Raw genomic sequence first — 17,491 nt, 5'->3', positions numbered from 1 at the left:
TGAGATGGGTCTCACTAACTTTTTACCCAAATCATCTTGAACTACAATCCTGTCCAGCTCCACCTTTAGATCCTTCCATCTGTTAGCCATTACAAATGGCTAGGGTTACAGGCATGCTCCACTATGTCCAGACAGTTCTTTATTTTTAATATGTCAGCACTGAACTTTTTAATTATTTTATTTTGATATCACTAGGGTTTAATGCAGGGCCTCGTGCTTGCTAGGCATACCCCTTGACCCATGCGTCCAGAGTTTTTCTTTATTTTTATTTTTAGCTGATACACAAAAAAAGTTGTACATGGTAATGGTGTAGGATTAAGAACTGTCTTTTCTGTCAAAATAGCCTAACCAAGCAAACTACTGCTATCTTGAACCAGTAGCCATTTTAGTTTCATAGACTTAGTTTCATTTTCTTAAGTTTCATATACCTACAGCCTTGAGTTTCATTTCCTTGCTGAGCTGTAAATGTCAGTCCCTCCCCTACCCCAAACAATAGCCAGTTGGGAAGAGTTGTGAACCCAAGTGTGGAACAGTCCTCATGAGGGGCAGGGTTGCATTAGGAATAAAACCCAAGTGGACTTCCCACTCTGTGTGCTTGCTTACCAGACTTCTAGTTGGTCGCACACCCTTCTGCAGAAGTAAAACTTTTTGCCTTCCCAAATGACTCTCTTCTTCTGATCACCATTTGGGAGTCCTGAGACCCCAGAGTTTTTATTTCTAACAACGGGATAACATGCAATACTTGATACATGTGTGCATTGCATGTTTAAATCAGGTTAAACATAATTACCTCCTCAAACATTCTTTCCTCAAGTTTTCAAAATCCTTTCTTATAGCTTTTGGAAAGTATAGCACAAAATTGTCTATAGTCACCATACTGTACAATAGTACCCCAGAGCTTCTTTCTTCTATCTGTAACTTAAAACCCATTGGTAAAACCTCCTCTGTCCCTAATCTCTGGTAACCACCATTATAGTTTCAACTTCTATGAGATCAATTTTAGATCCCACATGAGTGAGATCGTGTATTTTTTTTTTCTTTCCATGCTTGGCTTATTTCACTTAGCAAGATCTCCGTTTCTGTCTGTGTTGTTGCAAATAACAGGATTTCATTTTTTTTTTTTATGGCTGAATAGTATTGTGTTGTACATATAGACCACATCTTTTGTCCATTCAGTTGATGGACACTTAGGTTGATTCTGTCTGTTAGCCATTATGAATTATGCTGCAATGAATGTGGGAGTGCAGATGTCTCTTCAACATACTGATTTCATTTCCTTTAGATAATAGACCAGGTAGTGGAATTGCTAGATTATATGATAGTTATATTTTTAACCTTGAAGACCCTCCGCATTTGCCATAATGGTTGCACTAACTCACATTACCACCAACAATGTGCAAGGGTTCCCTTTTCTCCACAACCTCATCGGCATTTGTCACCTTTTTTCATTTGAGAGTAGTCACTCTTACTGGGGTAAGGTAATATCTCATTGTGGGAGGGACTGGGCTTTGAACTCAGGGCTTTGTACCTGCAAAGCAGACATTCTTCTGCTTGAGCCACACCTCCAATTTATTTTGCTCTGGCTATTTTGGAGATGAGGGTCTCTCAAACTATTAGCCTTGGCTGGTCTGGAACCATGATCCTCTTAATCTGTCTCCCTAGTTGCTAGAGCCACAAGCACCTGGCTCTTACTGTGGTTTTGATTTGTGTTTCCGTGATGATTAGTGATGCCAAACATTTTTTCATGTACCTGTTGACCATGTGTATGCCTTTTGAGAAATGTCTGTTTTGGTCTATTGCCTATTTTCTAATCAGGTTTATTTGGTTTCTTGCTATTGAGTTTTTGGCATTCCTTACATATTCTGGTTATCAACCCCTTGTCAGATGTATACATTGCAAATGTTCTTTCTCGTTCTATAGGTTTTCGCTATGCTTTGTTGATTGATTCCTTTGCTGTGGAGAAGCTTTTTAGTTCCCTTCAGCTTTTTGAATAAAATGCATATTCCTTATCCAGGCTCTCATGATCCACATGATCTGATCCCCATCTACCCTAGCTTGTTCCACCTTCTGCATTCACTGTACTACATCAGGAGGGTAGCACAGGCTGTTCTGCCTGTGACAGTCACCTGGCTTCATGCTGACTGACTCTTTGTCATGTAAGTCTCGTTTAAAGGGCCTCTGTCTATGAATCTAACATAACTCCCCAGTGAGTTACCAAACTATGACCTTTTACTATTTTTCCCAGCACTCATCACTGTCTGATGGGTTCTTTGTTGTTTTCCCCTTCCTACCACCAAATGAATACAAGTTTCCCGGAGAAAAGGGTTTTTTTTTTTTTTAATGTCCTTCTTACCCAGAACAGTGCATAACCTATTAGAGGCCCTTAGTAAATGTGTTCATTGAAATCATGGATGACTTAAAAAAAATGAATATGTAATACACCAGATTTCTGATATGTTAGACAAAGAGTTTGCTGTGTGTCCTATTTTTTCATCTACATTTTTAAAGATTTAACTCCTGAGTTAAATCTTACTCATTTAGAAAGTGCAAAAACAGTACATGAATAAGGATTAATAGGTTAAAATAGATTAAGATTAGGAAAAGACATAATTTGGAGGTAATTTAGTGAAGGAGTAGGTAGAAAAATATCTTAGGGTTGAGTCAGAAAATAGAATTGTTTTTGTAAAGATATGTTATTAGTATATAATAGTATTATAATAAGTATTTTTAAAATTTCTTAGTTTTAATTCTGATATGGTAGAGTCTAAATATAGAGAGTCTATAGTTAGTATAGAGATAAAGGTATGAGAACTATGGATTTAATTCTTGCATATTGATGGATTTTAAAGTTTTTCCCAGATTTTTACTGTTAGAAACATTGCTGTAAATTTTTGTTTTTCTTTTTGCACCACTCCACCAGCCCTTTTGTGATGTTGTTTTTCTAGATAGTGTCTTGAGAACTATTTGCTCAGGACTGGCTTCGAACTGTGATCTTCCTGATCTCTGCCTCCTGTGTGGCTGGATTACAGTTGTGAGCTACCAGCGCATAACACGAATTCTTTTGTTCGTTTCATGCATTTTTGCGATGGTTTTAGTAGGATGAATTCTTAGAAAATAGGAAATCTGTGTCAAATGACAAGCACATTCTTGTATTTAGATGTTAGCAAATTGCCTTTTAAGAGAGTTATGCTAATTTTCAGAGTGGACAAAGGTGTACCTTCTTCATAGAGTAATTAGCATTGCCAATCTTGTAAATTTTTAAAAAAATTGTATTAGCTTTTTTATATTTTGCCTTTTCCAAAAATCATTAATAAAATCAGATATTTTTCCATGGCTACTAGTTATTTTCTTATTTTGGCAATTGCCTTTATATATATTTTGTCCCTTTTGATGTGTTACCTTTTTCTTGATTTGAAATGCTCTTAGGAAAAAGTAGGTTCTGATAGTAATAGTGCTACCAGTATTTTCCTTTTAGTGTTATGAGATTTGAAACATTGGAGATCTTATTTTTTCATGTTGCCATATTTATTCATCTTTTCTATATTGACTTTATGGCTGTTGGGTTTTATGTGGCTTCATCTACTCCAAATTATGAAAGTACTTAATTTGTATTTTCTTGTCCAGATTGACTGGTGCCTTTTAACCAGTTTGATTTAAATCCACTAGATATGTCAGCTTAATTTTAGTACTAATCTAGTAGGATCTGTAACTGCATGTAATGGAAATTTGATTAATTTCAAAGGGAAATTTAGTTTAAAGATGATGAATCAATTTAGAGATGTGCTGTATCTTATGCCCTGCTCCTTTCATCCTTAAATTGACGTTTACTTTGCTCTTTTTTTGTTAGTTGAGGAAACGTGTGAAGCTTGAAGGGAAAGAACTTGAGGAATACCTGGAAAAAGAAAAACTAAAGAAAGAAGCCGCTAAAAAACTTGAACAATCAAAAGAGTGAGTTAAAGTTTATGTTTATAACGTGAAAAGAATGTATCTGTAAGACTCATTAGCATTCAGTTGAAAGTATTTAATGGGGCATGGTGGCACAATCCCATAATCCTAGCACTCAGAAGGCTAAAGCAGGAGGAACATGAGTTTCAGGCCAACCTAAGCTACATAGTGAGAGCATCCCAAAAAAGCCAAAATAAAGCAAAAAAGGAAATACTTAAATTTCCTTAGAACTGCATTACTTTTTGTTGTATCTTTCAAGTGACTAAAACACCATGTCCTTTCAGTGCTAGGATTAATATGTATTTATTTATTAGCTGGCAGTTAATGTTATGTTTTATAAAGTACTGATTCCCTTATATTGAATATTGTTGCATTATAACTTGAATTAATATTAATTACTAGTAGCGTATATTAATTCAGCAATGATTTTATGACGTATTCCAAAATCCTCACAGGGCAGATATAGATTCCAGCGATGAGAGTGACGTGGAGGAAGACATTGACCAGCCATCAGCACACAAGACAAAACATGACCTGATGATGAAGGGTGAAGGCAGTCGTAAAGGAAGTTTCTTCAAACAGGCAAAAAAGTCCTACCCTATGTTTCCTGCCCCAGAGGAAAGAATTAAATGGGATGAGTATGGAGAGATTATCAAGTATGTGAACAAAACAAATTTTTCTTTCCTACAAATTGGAGGTGTTATTTTGACTTAGTGAACTTGATCTTTCTGGTCACTGTCATACACTTTGTTTCTGGATACCTTGCCTTGGCTTGGAAGATAAAGACTTACAGTTTAAAATATAAAAAATAGAAATGTTGAACATACAGAGAATTGATAGGAAGGAAAAAATTGATAATTTTGTTAGTTTCCTGAAAGATTTAAAAAGATAGACTTTCTCCATTTAAGAGCTAAGGGACATGCCTTGGGGAAACTTGATGGTGATTCCCTTAGTTTAAGAAATGGGTTATGCCCGGCTAGTCTCAAATTCCTGGGCTCAAGCAGTCCTCTTATCTCGGCCTCCCAAGTAGCTAGAATTGGCATTGAGCCATTGCCCTGGACTTGTTGTTTTTCTGTATTTCTTGTACTTGCTTTGTACTTCCATAATGCTGTCTTAAGCATATAGTACACTAAGACTTTCTTGGGTTAAATGGGGCAAATTCCATTGTCTACTTGGCCCTGTAATCTCTTGTACATTTTTGTACTTTCATAATGCTGCCTTGAACATGTAATTACCATAGGTCGTTCTTGGGTGTAATTTTGAAATTCTGTTGTCTACTTTGGCCCTCTAAGGCAATAGGAAGAAAACAACAGTTTAATGCTGGTGAGTTTACCTACAGTTCCACTTAACAAATGACCAGTCTGCTTAATATATGGACAGTGAAAATGGGCATGAGAATTAAATGAGGTTGTGGGTTTTTTGATTTTGGTTTTTGACACGGGCAGTTGTATGACCCCAGAGCCTCATGCATGCTAGACCAACACTCCACCACTGAGCTATACTCCACCCAGCCCATGAGGTTGTGTTTTCTAGCATAGAACCTGACTCATAGTAAGTGTGCAACCAGTAGTTGCTATTGCTGTTGTTATTCTGTAGAGTTAGAGATGTTGGGCTGCACAGCTAAGAAGCTGCTGCACAGTCTATGTGTTTGGGAAGAGAGACCTGGATTCTCAGAGAGGAGTGGAGTGGTTCTATGAGTGAGCTTATATACAGTTATAGGAAGTTAAAGAATGTTAAAAGCAAGTTGTTTGTTTGTGTTTTACTTTTAACTAGCACTGTGATATCAGGAGTAAAGATAGGAAGTGATATGTTAATAGTACATTGAAATAAAGATGAAGGCTTATGAGGGAGCTAATGATTGTTGTTTCTCAGTCTTCTCAATAATGTGCAAGTAGAGAGTCATCTGCTTTCTTCATGCAAAAAGAAAATAACTGGGGAGGTGTCTTAAGTATATCAGGGGACTTCTAAAATTTATAAGTATTGAAATTTGGTGAAGACAACCATAGAAATCAACAAAGTATAATTTTAAAAAGGAATGCAGGGCCAGATTACAAGAGTACTTGTAATAGCCACTGAGATCTTCTAATGGGCTGTCTAGTGAGCCTTTCACTAGTTCATGCTGTGTGTTCGAAGAGCACTTCTTAGTAGTTATGAAAAACATTACATATATGTATTTATATGTGTACATATATGTAGTCATCTGATAATTGATGCTATGAAATTGCATTGATTTGGGGTCAGTTGTATATTTAAGTCTTTTTCATGTGAAGAACCTAAGTGTTATGTTGCCTACTATGTTATATGTGTTAGACACATATAACATTAGCTTGCTCTTTACTACTTCTAACTGGAGACTTATTATTTAGACCAGAAGATTTTTTAGTGCCAGAGCTTCAAGCTACTGAAGAGGAAAAAAGCAAATTAGAATCTGGTTTGACAAATGGAGATGAACCCATGGATCAGGATTTATCTGATGTTCCTACTAAGTGCATTTCTACAACAGAGTCTATTGAAATAAAGTAAGTGATTTTGTTGCATTAGGAAAATAAATTACAAAATTTTAAGCCCTTGAACCTATATAATTTACATTGTTTCCAATGTGAAATTTCTGATTATCCTATAATTAAGTTTATGCTTTAAAAAATTTAACTTCCTTTTCTATGAAAAGACTTGTGAAGTACAGTGGTTTTTTTCTCTCCATTAACAATATTTGAATGCCTAAGTAATTGAGTTAGCGGTGGGAGGGGAAGGGAGTTGACCATTAAATTGTATATTTATATGAAGAAACATTATTTCTGCCCTTTTTATTAAGTCTAATAGTAGGTGAGAAAGAATAGTGCAACTCACAAACTTTAATTTTTCTGTTTAACTGCTTGTTTAATACTCCTTAAATATCTCTAATGCTCTTCTGTGTAGAAAATTTAATATGACTGGAAGTAGTTAAGAAACCTTCCCCCCCCCCTTTCTTCTTAGTATTCATAATAATACCGCTAAATGATTATTTTGGATTTTTTTTTTTTTTTTACTCTTCAGAAAGCTAAGTTGTTTATTTATTCAGTGATATCTTCTATATATATTCTTGGGTAGAGATAAGGTGTAAATAATACATATTAATAATATAACTTATTTCTCAAATCCTCATTTTATAGATTGTATGTATTTATTTCCTGATGATAAAATCCATTTTTAAAAAGCCTTGTTTTAGAATTATCAGAAAAGTAAGCTTGCATTATCATGTTTGATTACAGAGCCAGGGTTACTTACATAGACTATGAAGGACGCTCTGATGGAGATTCTATTAAAAAAATCATTAATCAGATGAAACCACGACAGTTGATCATTGTCCATGGCCCACCAGAGGCAAGTCAAGACCTGGCAGAGTGCTGCCGCGCATTTGGTGGGAAAGACATTAAAGTGTACATGCCAAAGCTACATGAAACAGTCGATGCCACTAGTGAAACACACATCTACCAGGTAAATATGGAATACAGGAGTGAATGAGATAGACATGGAACTCTGCCCTAGCACAGTTTAAACCCATAGTCCATGGAGTTGAAACAAGCAAATAGCATTTCCCAAGTGGCATACCTCTAATAGAGGAAGTGTAGGATGGCATGAGAGTGTAAAGAGGAGGGTCCTGACCCAAATTTGGCAGGTTAGAAAATGTTTCCTAGAAGAAGTAATAACTTAGCTGACTCCTGCCTAATGGATGTTTAAATGGGTTTTCAGAATGAAAGGAGCAGGAAAGAAAGGGCCAAAGGGAACAATATTTGTAAAAGAGGTGAAAGGAATAAGTATATAAAAATTGAAAAATTCAAAAAACTTTACAGGTGTCAAGGTTCTTCCCCTAACTGAGAAAAATGCAGACAGGTTCAGAAGCTAGGACGAACATACAGGAAAGATGAACTCTTAATCTCATTGTGGGAGATAGTGACAGTTTAAGGTAGGTGTGAGGTCTATATTTGGAAGAAATGGCTGAGAACTTACTGGGCAGAGCAAAAGGAACATTCCAAGAGCATGGAGGTGTGAGAGCACATAGATTCAGAAAAGAAGCTCTACTCTGAAGTACGCCAGGTACCAGAGCAGGGAGACCCACCAGCAGTTCCCACCCAGCTGCACATGAAAAACATTCAGGGCTCTCTGCTCTTAAGCTCACTAGTTACAGATACTGGAGGTGAGGCCTTGGTGTTAATACTGAAAAACATTTCCATGTGATTCTTCTATGCAGTCAAGGTTAAGAATCTTTACTTTGGAAAGTAGACAAGGACCCTTTGGATCGTAACAGATAATTAGGTCATTATAGCTCATTATGAGTATGAGATGAGTGAAAGATTCTCAATTTTTAATCACGTTCCCAGAGTTAGAAAATGACAATAAGAGGTTATGTTCATTTATTTCTCTCCATCCCCTTTGCATATCCAGGTGAGATTAAAAGACTCACTTGTCAGCTCCCTTCAGTTTTGTAAGGCAAAAGATGCTGAATTAGCATGGATAGATGGTGTCTTAGATATGAGAGTTTCCAAAGTGGATACAGGAGTTATTTTAGAAGAAGGAGAACTCAAGGATGATGGAGAAGACTCCGAAATGCAAGTGGATGCTCCTTCGGATTCTAGTGTAATAGCCCAGCAAAAGGCCATGAAAAGTCTGTTTGGAGATGATGAGAAAGAAACAGGGGAAGAAAGTGAGATCATCCCTACTTTGGAACCCTTGCCACCTCATGAGGTAAGAAAGCCTTGCTTTTAGCTCTCTTTGAATTTATTGTCTTCTAGTTTTCCTTTTGTGTTTTTAACCATTTAAAATGTTTTTGTAGATTTACTTTGGAGTTCTTAAAGATTATTCAAGACATGTTTCTGTGTGTGTGTACTAATTCTCCACTGCTAGGGAATGATAACAATTTAAAGGAAACCTTTACTAAATCTTTTAAGGTATACAATTATTTCACGATTTGTTTTCTCTCTATGGATTTTTTTAAATTATCATATTGTATGGGAGTATATTGTGGCATTTACAAAAGTGCTTATAATACATCATGGTTGAATTCACCCCCTTCAACATTCTCCTTTAGCCCCTTCCCCCATTCTTAGAATAGTTTCAACAGGCTTCATTTTTCCATTTTCATACATGAGTACATAATATTTCCATCATATTCACCCTTCCACACCTTTCCTTATATCATCCCCCGTCACCAGTACCAACCCCCAGGCTCAAATATGGATTTTTCAATATCAAATTTGAGGGTGAGGATCACCTACTTGCTTCCAGTCAGGAGATTTGTGGTTTTCTAAGAATATCATACTCATACTCTATTTTTTTTTATATTGTCAGTTCAGTTTAAATCACTTTTGTTTTTGATAGTTAGAAACCCTTTATATTTAAGTATAGCTGTAATCCCAACCTACTATTTGTATGTTCTCAGGAAGGACTAATTAATTAGAAAAGATTTTAGGTAATGAAACAGACTAGTCCCACATGCTTGTCAAGTGAAGTCTTCAGCCCTGCTATAGACTAGAGAGAGAGCCCCTGTCATTGGATTTCCTTCTACTACTACTCTTGAAGTTGGGAGAAAGAATTAGAATCTTTTTTTCTGTCTGTGCTAAAGCTAGTGCTGGTCAAAGCAGTTTCAGAGTATTAGCATTAGGCAAGACCCACTTTCCTTTCTGATTTTAAACCCCTGGTATCCATTGAATTCACTGTGACGGAGGTGGGAAAATGGAAGTGGGTTGGGAAGGATTATCCTCTGAACTAAGCAAAGCGCTGGGATGTGGAAAATGAGTTCTTGAGTCAGTTCTGCCTCTTGGCACTCTAGCTGACCCTCTCCAAGTGGGTGAAACATTACCACATGTCTCTGTTATTAGGAGGCATGACTAATAACATTTTGAAACATCAGAAAATGTGAAGGGTTTTGTAATGTTAAGTAATGAGGTAAAACCCAGAATAACAAATTTGGAATGTGATTTACAGTCTTAAGATGATCTGTCAAAGGATTTCAGGTAGTAACAAAAAATATCTTAGCAATCCTGCAGTGTTTCACAAAATTTATTCAGTACAATTTTGTGTCTGGTGTTTTACTTGAAATTATTCTTTCCCCCTTGACCTTATCCAAGGTTCCCGGACATCAGTCAGTTTTTATGAATGAACCAAGACTATCAGACTTCAAGCAAGTTCTTTTACGGGAAGGGATTCAAGCTGAATTTGTAGGAGGTGTACTTGTTTGCAACAATCAAGTAGCAGTCCGTAGAGTAAGTTTGTTTTTGATAAGGCCTGGATTGAATGCATGCTTGTCATTTTGAATTCTTTAGTACTTGATTGGTAATTTCACAAAACTGGCAATCAGTAATTATATTCACATTGAAGACCTTTAATAAGGTTTTTAAAACTGAATCTCAAAGAAATGGTATATAATTTTACAGAAAACTTATTTGATGTTTATATGTCTGTGTAAAATTCATTATGTGAATATTATGTCCATACTGTGAATCAGGGCAACCCATCTCCTGACCAATCATAAAATAATCTGGTTATTGTGTCTGCATATTAATGAGTAGAAAATATACTAAAGAACTTTTTTTTAAACTTGGTTTCTAGACGGAAACTGGACGCATTGGATTAGAAGGCTGCCTTTGTCAAGATTTTTATAGGATCAGAGACCTTTTATATGAACAGTATGCCATTGTGTAAAGGACATGATGTCAAGAAGTATCTGCTTGACCTTTCTAAGAAAAGGTTCTTCTTTTACTCTAAGCTTTTGTTGTTTTGTTTTGTAACATACAAAAAACTCTGCCAGAAAAACTGAACATGTACTAGATTTTGAAAATGTAAATAGAGGGCAGGGGTGTGTGCCTCGCATGCTCAGGCTCTGGGTTCGAACCCTAGCACTGTAAGTAGAGACTGTTTTTCTGTAAGTAGAGACCATTTAAATAGTCTCTACTTTTTGGCTTTCAGAGTGCTACAGGTCCTACCATGTGTACAGGCCCAAGAAAGAAGGCGATAAGTTTCCTTTACAGACCCTTCTCTGGAAGGGCTTTTTACTTGAATAAAATAATGCAACTTAGCAAACCAGTTCATGGCCTTAGAGAAACATGTTTGCATGCATTCTTGCAAACTGTTTCTTGATATTTTCTGGAATGAAAAGGGAGAATTATTTAGAAAAAACGTGCTGAAGAAAGAAAGAAAAGACAGTTTTTTGAGTTTAGGTGTTAGGTTGAAGAAAACTGAAGCATATGTGCTCTGACTCCTTTGAATCCTGAGTGCAGTTGTTTTCACAAGGGGGAAGATATGATCCACACCTGTATTTGCCAGTGATTCACTCTAGTGTGAGGTAGTCCACATTTTGTTTAGAAATCTTTTTCTCCCGTTTTTTATTTTAATAAGATTTTGTTGTTCAGTTTGAATTATAACATCCTCATTTGAATATGTCATTCAAAAGAAAGCCTTGATGATGTGTCATAATCCTAAGGGTTCTGAGTACCTTTAAACAGATCTTAACTAGCAGCTAAGTTATTGCATTTGAAACGGTTTAGTGTTCTATTTTTAAGAAAACAAATTGAACCTCACATTTTTACAAGGTAACAGTATAATTAAAAGGTGTAAGTTATTTCATCTTTCAGGCTTGCTTTTACCTAAGCAGTGATTGGATTTTATGCACATTACTATAGACATAGTACTGAATTTGATAGGATTCTCCTTTGCTGTCCTCAATGCTGTAGAAGCAGCTTGTGTTCAAGAGTAAAAATTGAATATATGCAATTTTCATTGAACTGAATGAACACCATGTTGTCCTATTGTAATGTGTTGATGATTTTTTAGAAAGTAACTTAATCATGGCAGACTTTGATGCTTGTTTCTTAGGTGTTTAAGCCCTTCTCTTTACACTTAGCATTTATCAGGGCATCAGTCTTCTGGTTAACTTAGATGGAGTGTGTATATTTCAACTCGGTGACATCAGACTGGAATTAATGTTGCATTCTTTTTCAAATGCTCAGAAAACTTCTATTGTGAATTAAATTACTGCAAACTTTACAGTCCTCTGATACTAAAAAACAGTGTTTCGCAAGATGAATACATAAACAGTATGTTTTCTTCTTAGCGATTCAAACCCAGTTTCTCTTAAACTCTTATTACTGTATTCTATTTATGTTCCAGGGGAAAGAAAGACTGAACTTATTTCATGATTTAAAACATTTAACTATATATATATTACACCGTAATGCCATATTTAAAAAGTTATTTCTTGCCTAGCCTTTCTATTGTCCTCTGAACAAGAATTAAATTTTTATAGTACTGCTTGAAGATGGCTATGCTGAATAGTGTCACTGGAAGAGCAATACTTTCATCCATTTCTAGATGACAATTCCTGAAATGAAGACTTTGTCATAGCCTCGCTTACTTAAGAAAAATATAAATTTAAAAAACAATAGTGAGATTAAATCATGAACTCAGAAATTCTTTTTTTTTTTTTTTTTTTTTTTTTTGGTGTTACTGGGGTTTGAACTCAGGGCCTCATGCCTGCTAGACAGGTGCTCTACAACTTAAGCCAATCCTCCAGACCTCAGAGAAACTTTAGATCTTTATTTTTTGCAAGAATAAATACAATATATGGTTTATCACCTGATAACTGCAAATGATTTTGTTAAAAGGAAATTTCAGCCAGTTGTGGTGATCCTTGCCTGTATCCCAGCACTCAGGCAGGAAGACTGAGTTTGAGGCCAGCCTGAGCTCCATAGTGAGACCCTGTCTCAAAAAAAAGAAAGAAAAAAAATTTTTATTGCATTTGTTGTAGTGAGATTATACATGCCAGCTATCTTTGCAATTATTTCCATATTTTCATGACCCTGTAGGTGACCTGAAACAGAAATGAGGAAATCAATTTTTTGAGGAAGACCATTTGTCATTTCTTTTTCTCAAATTGAGGTATAATTCACATACCATAAAATGTTCATTATTTTAAAACATACAAGTCATTGGTTTTGTATATTCACAGATGTGCAACCATTACTACTATGAAATTCCAGAACTTATTCATCATTCCAAAAAGATACCCCACTAGCAGTTACTCCCCATTTTCCCTCTCTTTAGCCTCTGTCAGTCATTAATCTGTTTCTATGGATTTATCTCTTCTGGACATTTCATAAAAATGGAATCATGCAACATGTGGCCTTTGTGTCTGACTTCTTTCATTTCACGTAGCATAATGTTTTCAAGGTGTATTGATGTTGTAGCGTGTATTGGTATCTTTTTGTTTTGAAACTTGTCTTGTTATGTAGCTCAGGCTGACCTTGAACTCATGATTCTCCTGCCTTAGCCTCAGTGCTGGGAATACAGGTATGTACCACCACACCTGCAGTATCCCTTTTATGGCTGAGTTATATTCCATTGTGTAGATTCCATTGTGTGTACTACATTTGTTTGTCCATTCATCAGTTGGTGAACCTTGGATTATTCCCAATTTTCAGCTATAAATGAAGAATGCTGCTTTGAACATTCATGTACAAGTTTTTTTGAGTGAACTTAGATTTTTAATTTTCTTGGGTACCACCTAGGAGAATTGCTAGAGTGTATGGTAGCTCTGGTTAACTATTTGAGGATTGCCAGGCTGTTTTCTGTAGTGTCTGTACCATTTCACATTCCCACCAGCATATGTATGAGGGTCCATTTTCTCCACATCCTCACCAACATTTGTTACTCTCCATCTTTTTTTTTTTTTTTTTTTTTTTTGCCACCCTAGTCCATATAAAGAGGTATCTTACTAAGGTTTTGATTTGCATTTCTCTAGTGAATGATCTCTAGCATTTCATATGCTTATTAACTGTCTTCTTTGAAAAAATGTATTGAAATCTTTTGCCTATTTTAAATTAGTTTATCTTTTTATTGAGCTTAAAAAATACTGAGTTAAAGTTTAAAAAACATATTCTTGATACTAAACACCTATGTATATGATTTATAAATATTTTACCCATTCTGTGGTTTTTTGTGTATGTGTATATGCGTGTGGGTACAGTGGTTTGAACTTAAGACTTTGAACTTGCTAGGCAGGTGCTCTAGTACTTGAGCTACTCCACCAATCCAGCTTGTGTTTTTTATGGTGTGAAGCACAAAAGTGTAATTTTGGGGCTAGTCCTTTGGTTCCTGTGTGATTGGTGTCATTTAGAAACCATTCCTCATCCAAAGTCATGAAGATGTGGACCTTTTTTTTTTTTTTACTATTTTCACCCATTTCGAATCAATTGTTATGGTATGAGGCAGAAGTCTAACTTCATTTTTTTTTTTTTTTGCATGTGGATATCTAGTTTCAACATCATTTATTGAAAACCATTGACTTATTTTGCCACATTTGTTGAAAATCAGTTGACCATAAATATGAGTTTGTTTCTGGATTCCCAATTCTATTTCACTGACCTCTGTATAGCTATCTTTATGCCAGTAGCACGCTGTCTTGATTACTTTGTAGTAAGTTTTGAAATCAGGAAGTGTGAATTCTCCAACTTTGTTTTCATTTAAACATTGTTTCATCTGTGCTGGATCCCTTGCATTTTCATATGACTTAGAATCAGCTTATCAGTTTCTGCAAATAACCCCCAAAAACCTCACTTCAAATCTTAAAATGTAAGAGCCTAAAGGGACCATTGAACTCATGTAGTTCAGCCCACTTGTTTTAGTATTGAATGAATGAGCCTGTGAAATGGAAAGGGTATGCTTGAGCTGCACATAGCTAACTAACAGCAAAGTTGGAGTTGCAACCCAGCCTTGTGGAATCCAGTTCCTAGACCCGCATGTTATTACAAACACCTGCAGTTGCACCACTCAGGAGGCTGAGGCAGGAGGATCACAAGTTCAAGGCCAGCCTAGGCTACATTGTGAGACACTCAAAAAATTTTTAAAAAAATCCAGTCCTTTCTACTCAGTTCATTTTGCTTGGAGTATTATGTTCCGTGCATCTGCTCTGAGAGTGGCAACTATTAGAACCACAGCACATGGAGAAAGATTGATTTCCATTCTATATTGTGACAGTAAAGGTGAGCAGTACTAAATGTCACCTGTACTTTTCTTTGTAGAGTTCCAGAGTTTTATCCCAAGGTTATTGTCCTTTGAATATTGATTAGGCGATTATCACTTAGGACGAAGGATGTAAGTAGTGGCTCGTTACTCAGTGATTGAGAGACTGTTGTAGTAGTAACTGCAGAACAAATGCAGAGTGGGTGAAGTTGGATGGGAGCTAGAGGAGGATCACCCTGGCTTCATGTCTTCCCTGTTACTTTGCTGTCACTTTAACCATTTCAATGTGTGTGGGAAAACGCCAAAATTTATTAAAATACAAAAACCAGAACTTTGATGGAAGTGAGGCCAGGCTGTTTGCTTCTCTCTCTAGCCCTCTTCACACACACGCACACACGACACAGTGTTTCCGATGTTTTTCATTTATTGCTCAGGCCTGTTTAGCTCTGAAAGTCAAAATGTGATTCCAAAGGGCATTGTAAAATTTTGGGGAGTTTTAAATCTCTCTTCATTGTAGTTGAAGAGAACCAGAAGTGTCTGCTTTCTGTACAAAATTGTGAATGGATTCCATGGATCCTACACAAAGTTTAATGCTGAGTGATACTCTCAAGTAGAGAACATATAGAGCATTCATAAGGACTTATCACTCGGATGTTACGTTGCTGTTAATGGTTAATATCTAACTTACATGTATGGACATTTACGTATGTATGTGTGCTAGGTGGGGAGTTGAGTCCAGGATTTCACTCATGCTAGCCAAGCGCTTTACCACCGAACTTCTCCCTTATCCCTTCCTTTCTTTTTTTCTCTCTGACACAATTGTTTTTTTCATTAAAAAAAACTACTGATTGTACATCCACAAAACTAATGAATTCTTTCAAACAAATCACTGTAGGACACTTTTTATTCCAAGGGTGCTGCTGTTTTAAATATTTTTGGAATTGTTTCTCTTCAAATCATTTCCCAAGCCTGTTAGAAATGTAAACTGAGCCAGGAATGGTGGCACACACTTGTAATCTCAGCATTTGGGAGGCTGAAGCAGGATCACAAATTCAAGGCCAGCCTGAGCTACACAGTAAGAGCCCATCTCAAAAAAACCAAAAGCATTGTAACTTGCTTTTGAAATACCATGAAGTCTTTTAACCATTTGACTCTAAATGACAAAAATAAAAAACCTTCCTCTAAGAGACATTTTTACCATAGACAATTTTTCATATTAAAAATTAATGTCAAAGAGGGAAAATAGAGGGGAAGAACCAAATTGGGGTACATTGTACACATATGGAAAAATGTCATGACAAAACCGCTGTATAACTATTATGTACTAATAAAAATGTCTAAAAATTAATATCAAAGTATCACTAGTGGATGTATACCAAAAATCACAAAGGTACTATAATTTCCAGCTTCCCCCATAGGTCATGGTACAATGAACTCTCATATTTAAATATCAAAGATTATAATGCCTGAAGAGATTGTGTAAATACATTGTTAAAAGAGAAAAATTACTTTTCCCAAAAGTACAGAGTTCACCTTAAGGTTCAATGTCTCATATATTTGATTTTTTTTTTCTTTCAAGGAGATAAACTATTGGAAGAATGTATAATGAGGATTTATTAAATATTGGATCCAGAATATTGTGCATTTTAACTAGTAAGCAAAAATATATATCTCCATTACTCATTAAGGAAAGCTTTCATGTTTATTTCAACTTTTAAAAATTTTTTTGATGGGGCTCAGGTTTGAACTCGGGGCTTCACACTTACAAAGCAGGCACTCTTGAGCCACACCACCAGTACATTTTGCTTTGGTTATTTTGGAGATGGGGGTCTTGAGAACTATTAGCCTGCACTGACCTCAAGCCTCAAGCCTCAATCCTCAAGCCTCAATCCTCCTGATCTCGGCTTTCCAAGTTGCTAAGATGACAGGCATGAGCCACGAGCCACTAACGCCCAGCTCTTAACTATTCTGTTACTTTGACCTAAGGTTATGAAACCGCTTAGTAGAGATCCATGTTCCAGACTGATAACAGAATAAGCAAATGGGGAAGAAGATAAAGCTATCTTACAGTAGAATGTCAATCAACACAGAAGAATGGTAGAATCAGAAATCACCATTAGCAATGAGTGATTCTGATAAGAATCACTAATGGACTCTAAAATAAGAGGATAAAAATTAAAGAGGCTCTTGATCTATAGGTGCTGCTCTCAGAGCCTAGTCCTTCCTTGGGGAGTGTACTTTTCTGCTCTCTTAGTAAATCTCTACTGCTACTTTACCAAAAAAAGAACAAAAGAGAAAAATTGAGAAAGAAAAAAAAACAGGATATTGCCATATTTCAAAGTTCCTCATAAATGGCTATAAGCAATTATTTCATATGTGTATCAAAACGTGCATTCTAATACAAAAAGGAAAAATTCCCATTACCTTTGCAGTGGAGAAAATTTGAAGGCATTGTAACGTTAAAAGTTAACATCACCAATAATAATGGGAATGATTGACTCTAGTACCTCATAACAGCACAGAGAAGAACACAACATCACTCCTCCAGTATTGC

The 17,491-nt window shown here is 35.9% G+C and overlaps 1 protein-coding gene across 3 annotated transcripts in view; it reads left to right on the top strand.

Annotated features, from left to right (window-relative positions):
• Positions 1 to 14,817, top strand: part of Cpsf2 (cleavage and polyadenylation specific factor 2) — a 32,269-nt gene extending 17,452 nt beyond the window's left edge. For all 3 annotated transcript variants that reach the window (XM_074067294.1, XM_074067293.1, XM_074067292.1), the window contains 7 exons: positions 3,848 to 3,948; positions 4,401 to 4,601; positions 6,312 to 6,464; positions 7,194 to 7,419; positions 8,368 to 8,667; positions 10,050 to 10,184; positions 10,531 to 14,817. In XM_074067294.1, the coding sequence (XP_073923395.1) occupies positions 3,848 to 3,948; positions 4,401 to 4,601; positions 6,312 to 6,464; positions 7,194 to 7,419; positions 8,368 to 8,667; positions 10,050 to 10,184; positions 10,531 to 10,623 (1,209 nt within the window). In that variant the 3' untranslated portion in view covers positions 10,624 to 14,817. The remainder of the gene's footprint in view (positions 1 to 3,847; positions 3,949 to 4,400; positions 4,602 to 6,311; positions 6,465 to 7,193; positions 7,420 to 8,367; positions 8,668 to 10,049; positions 10,185 to 10,530) is intronic.
• The last annotated feature ends 2,674 nt before the right edge of the window (positions 14,818 to 17,491 follow it).

Source organism: Castor canadensis, chromosome 3, assembly GCF_047511655.1.
Source record: "Castor canadensis chromosome 3, mCasCan1.hap1v2, whole genome shotgun sequence".
In the NCBI taxonomy this organism is placed as follows: Eukaryota; Metazoa; Chordata; class Mammalia; order Rodentia; family Castoridae; genus Castor; species Castor canadensis.
The sequence above is the reverse complement of the archived record's forward strand: the minus strand, read 5'-3'. Positions and strand labels throughout refer to the sequence as shown.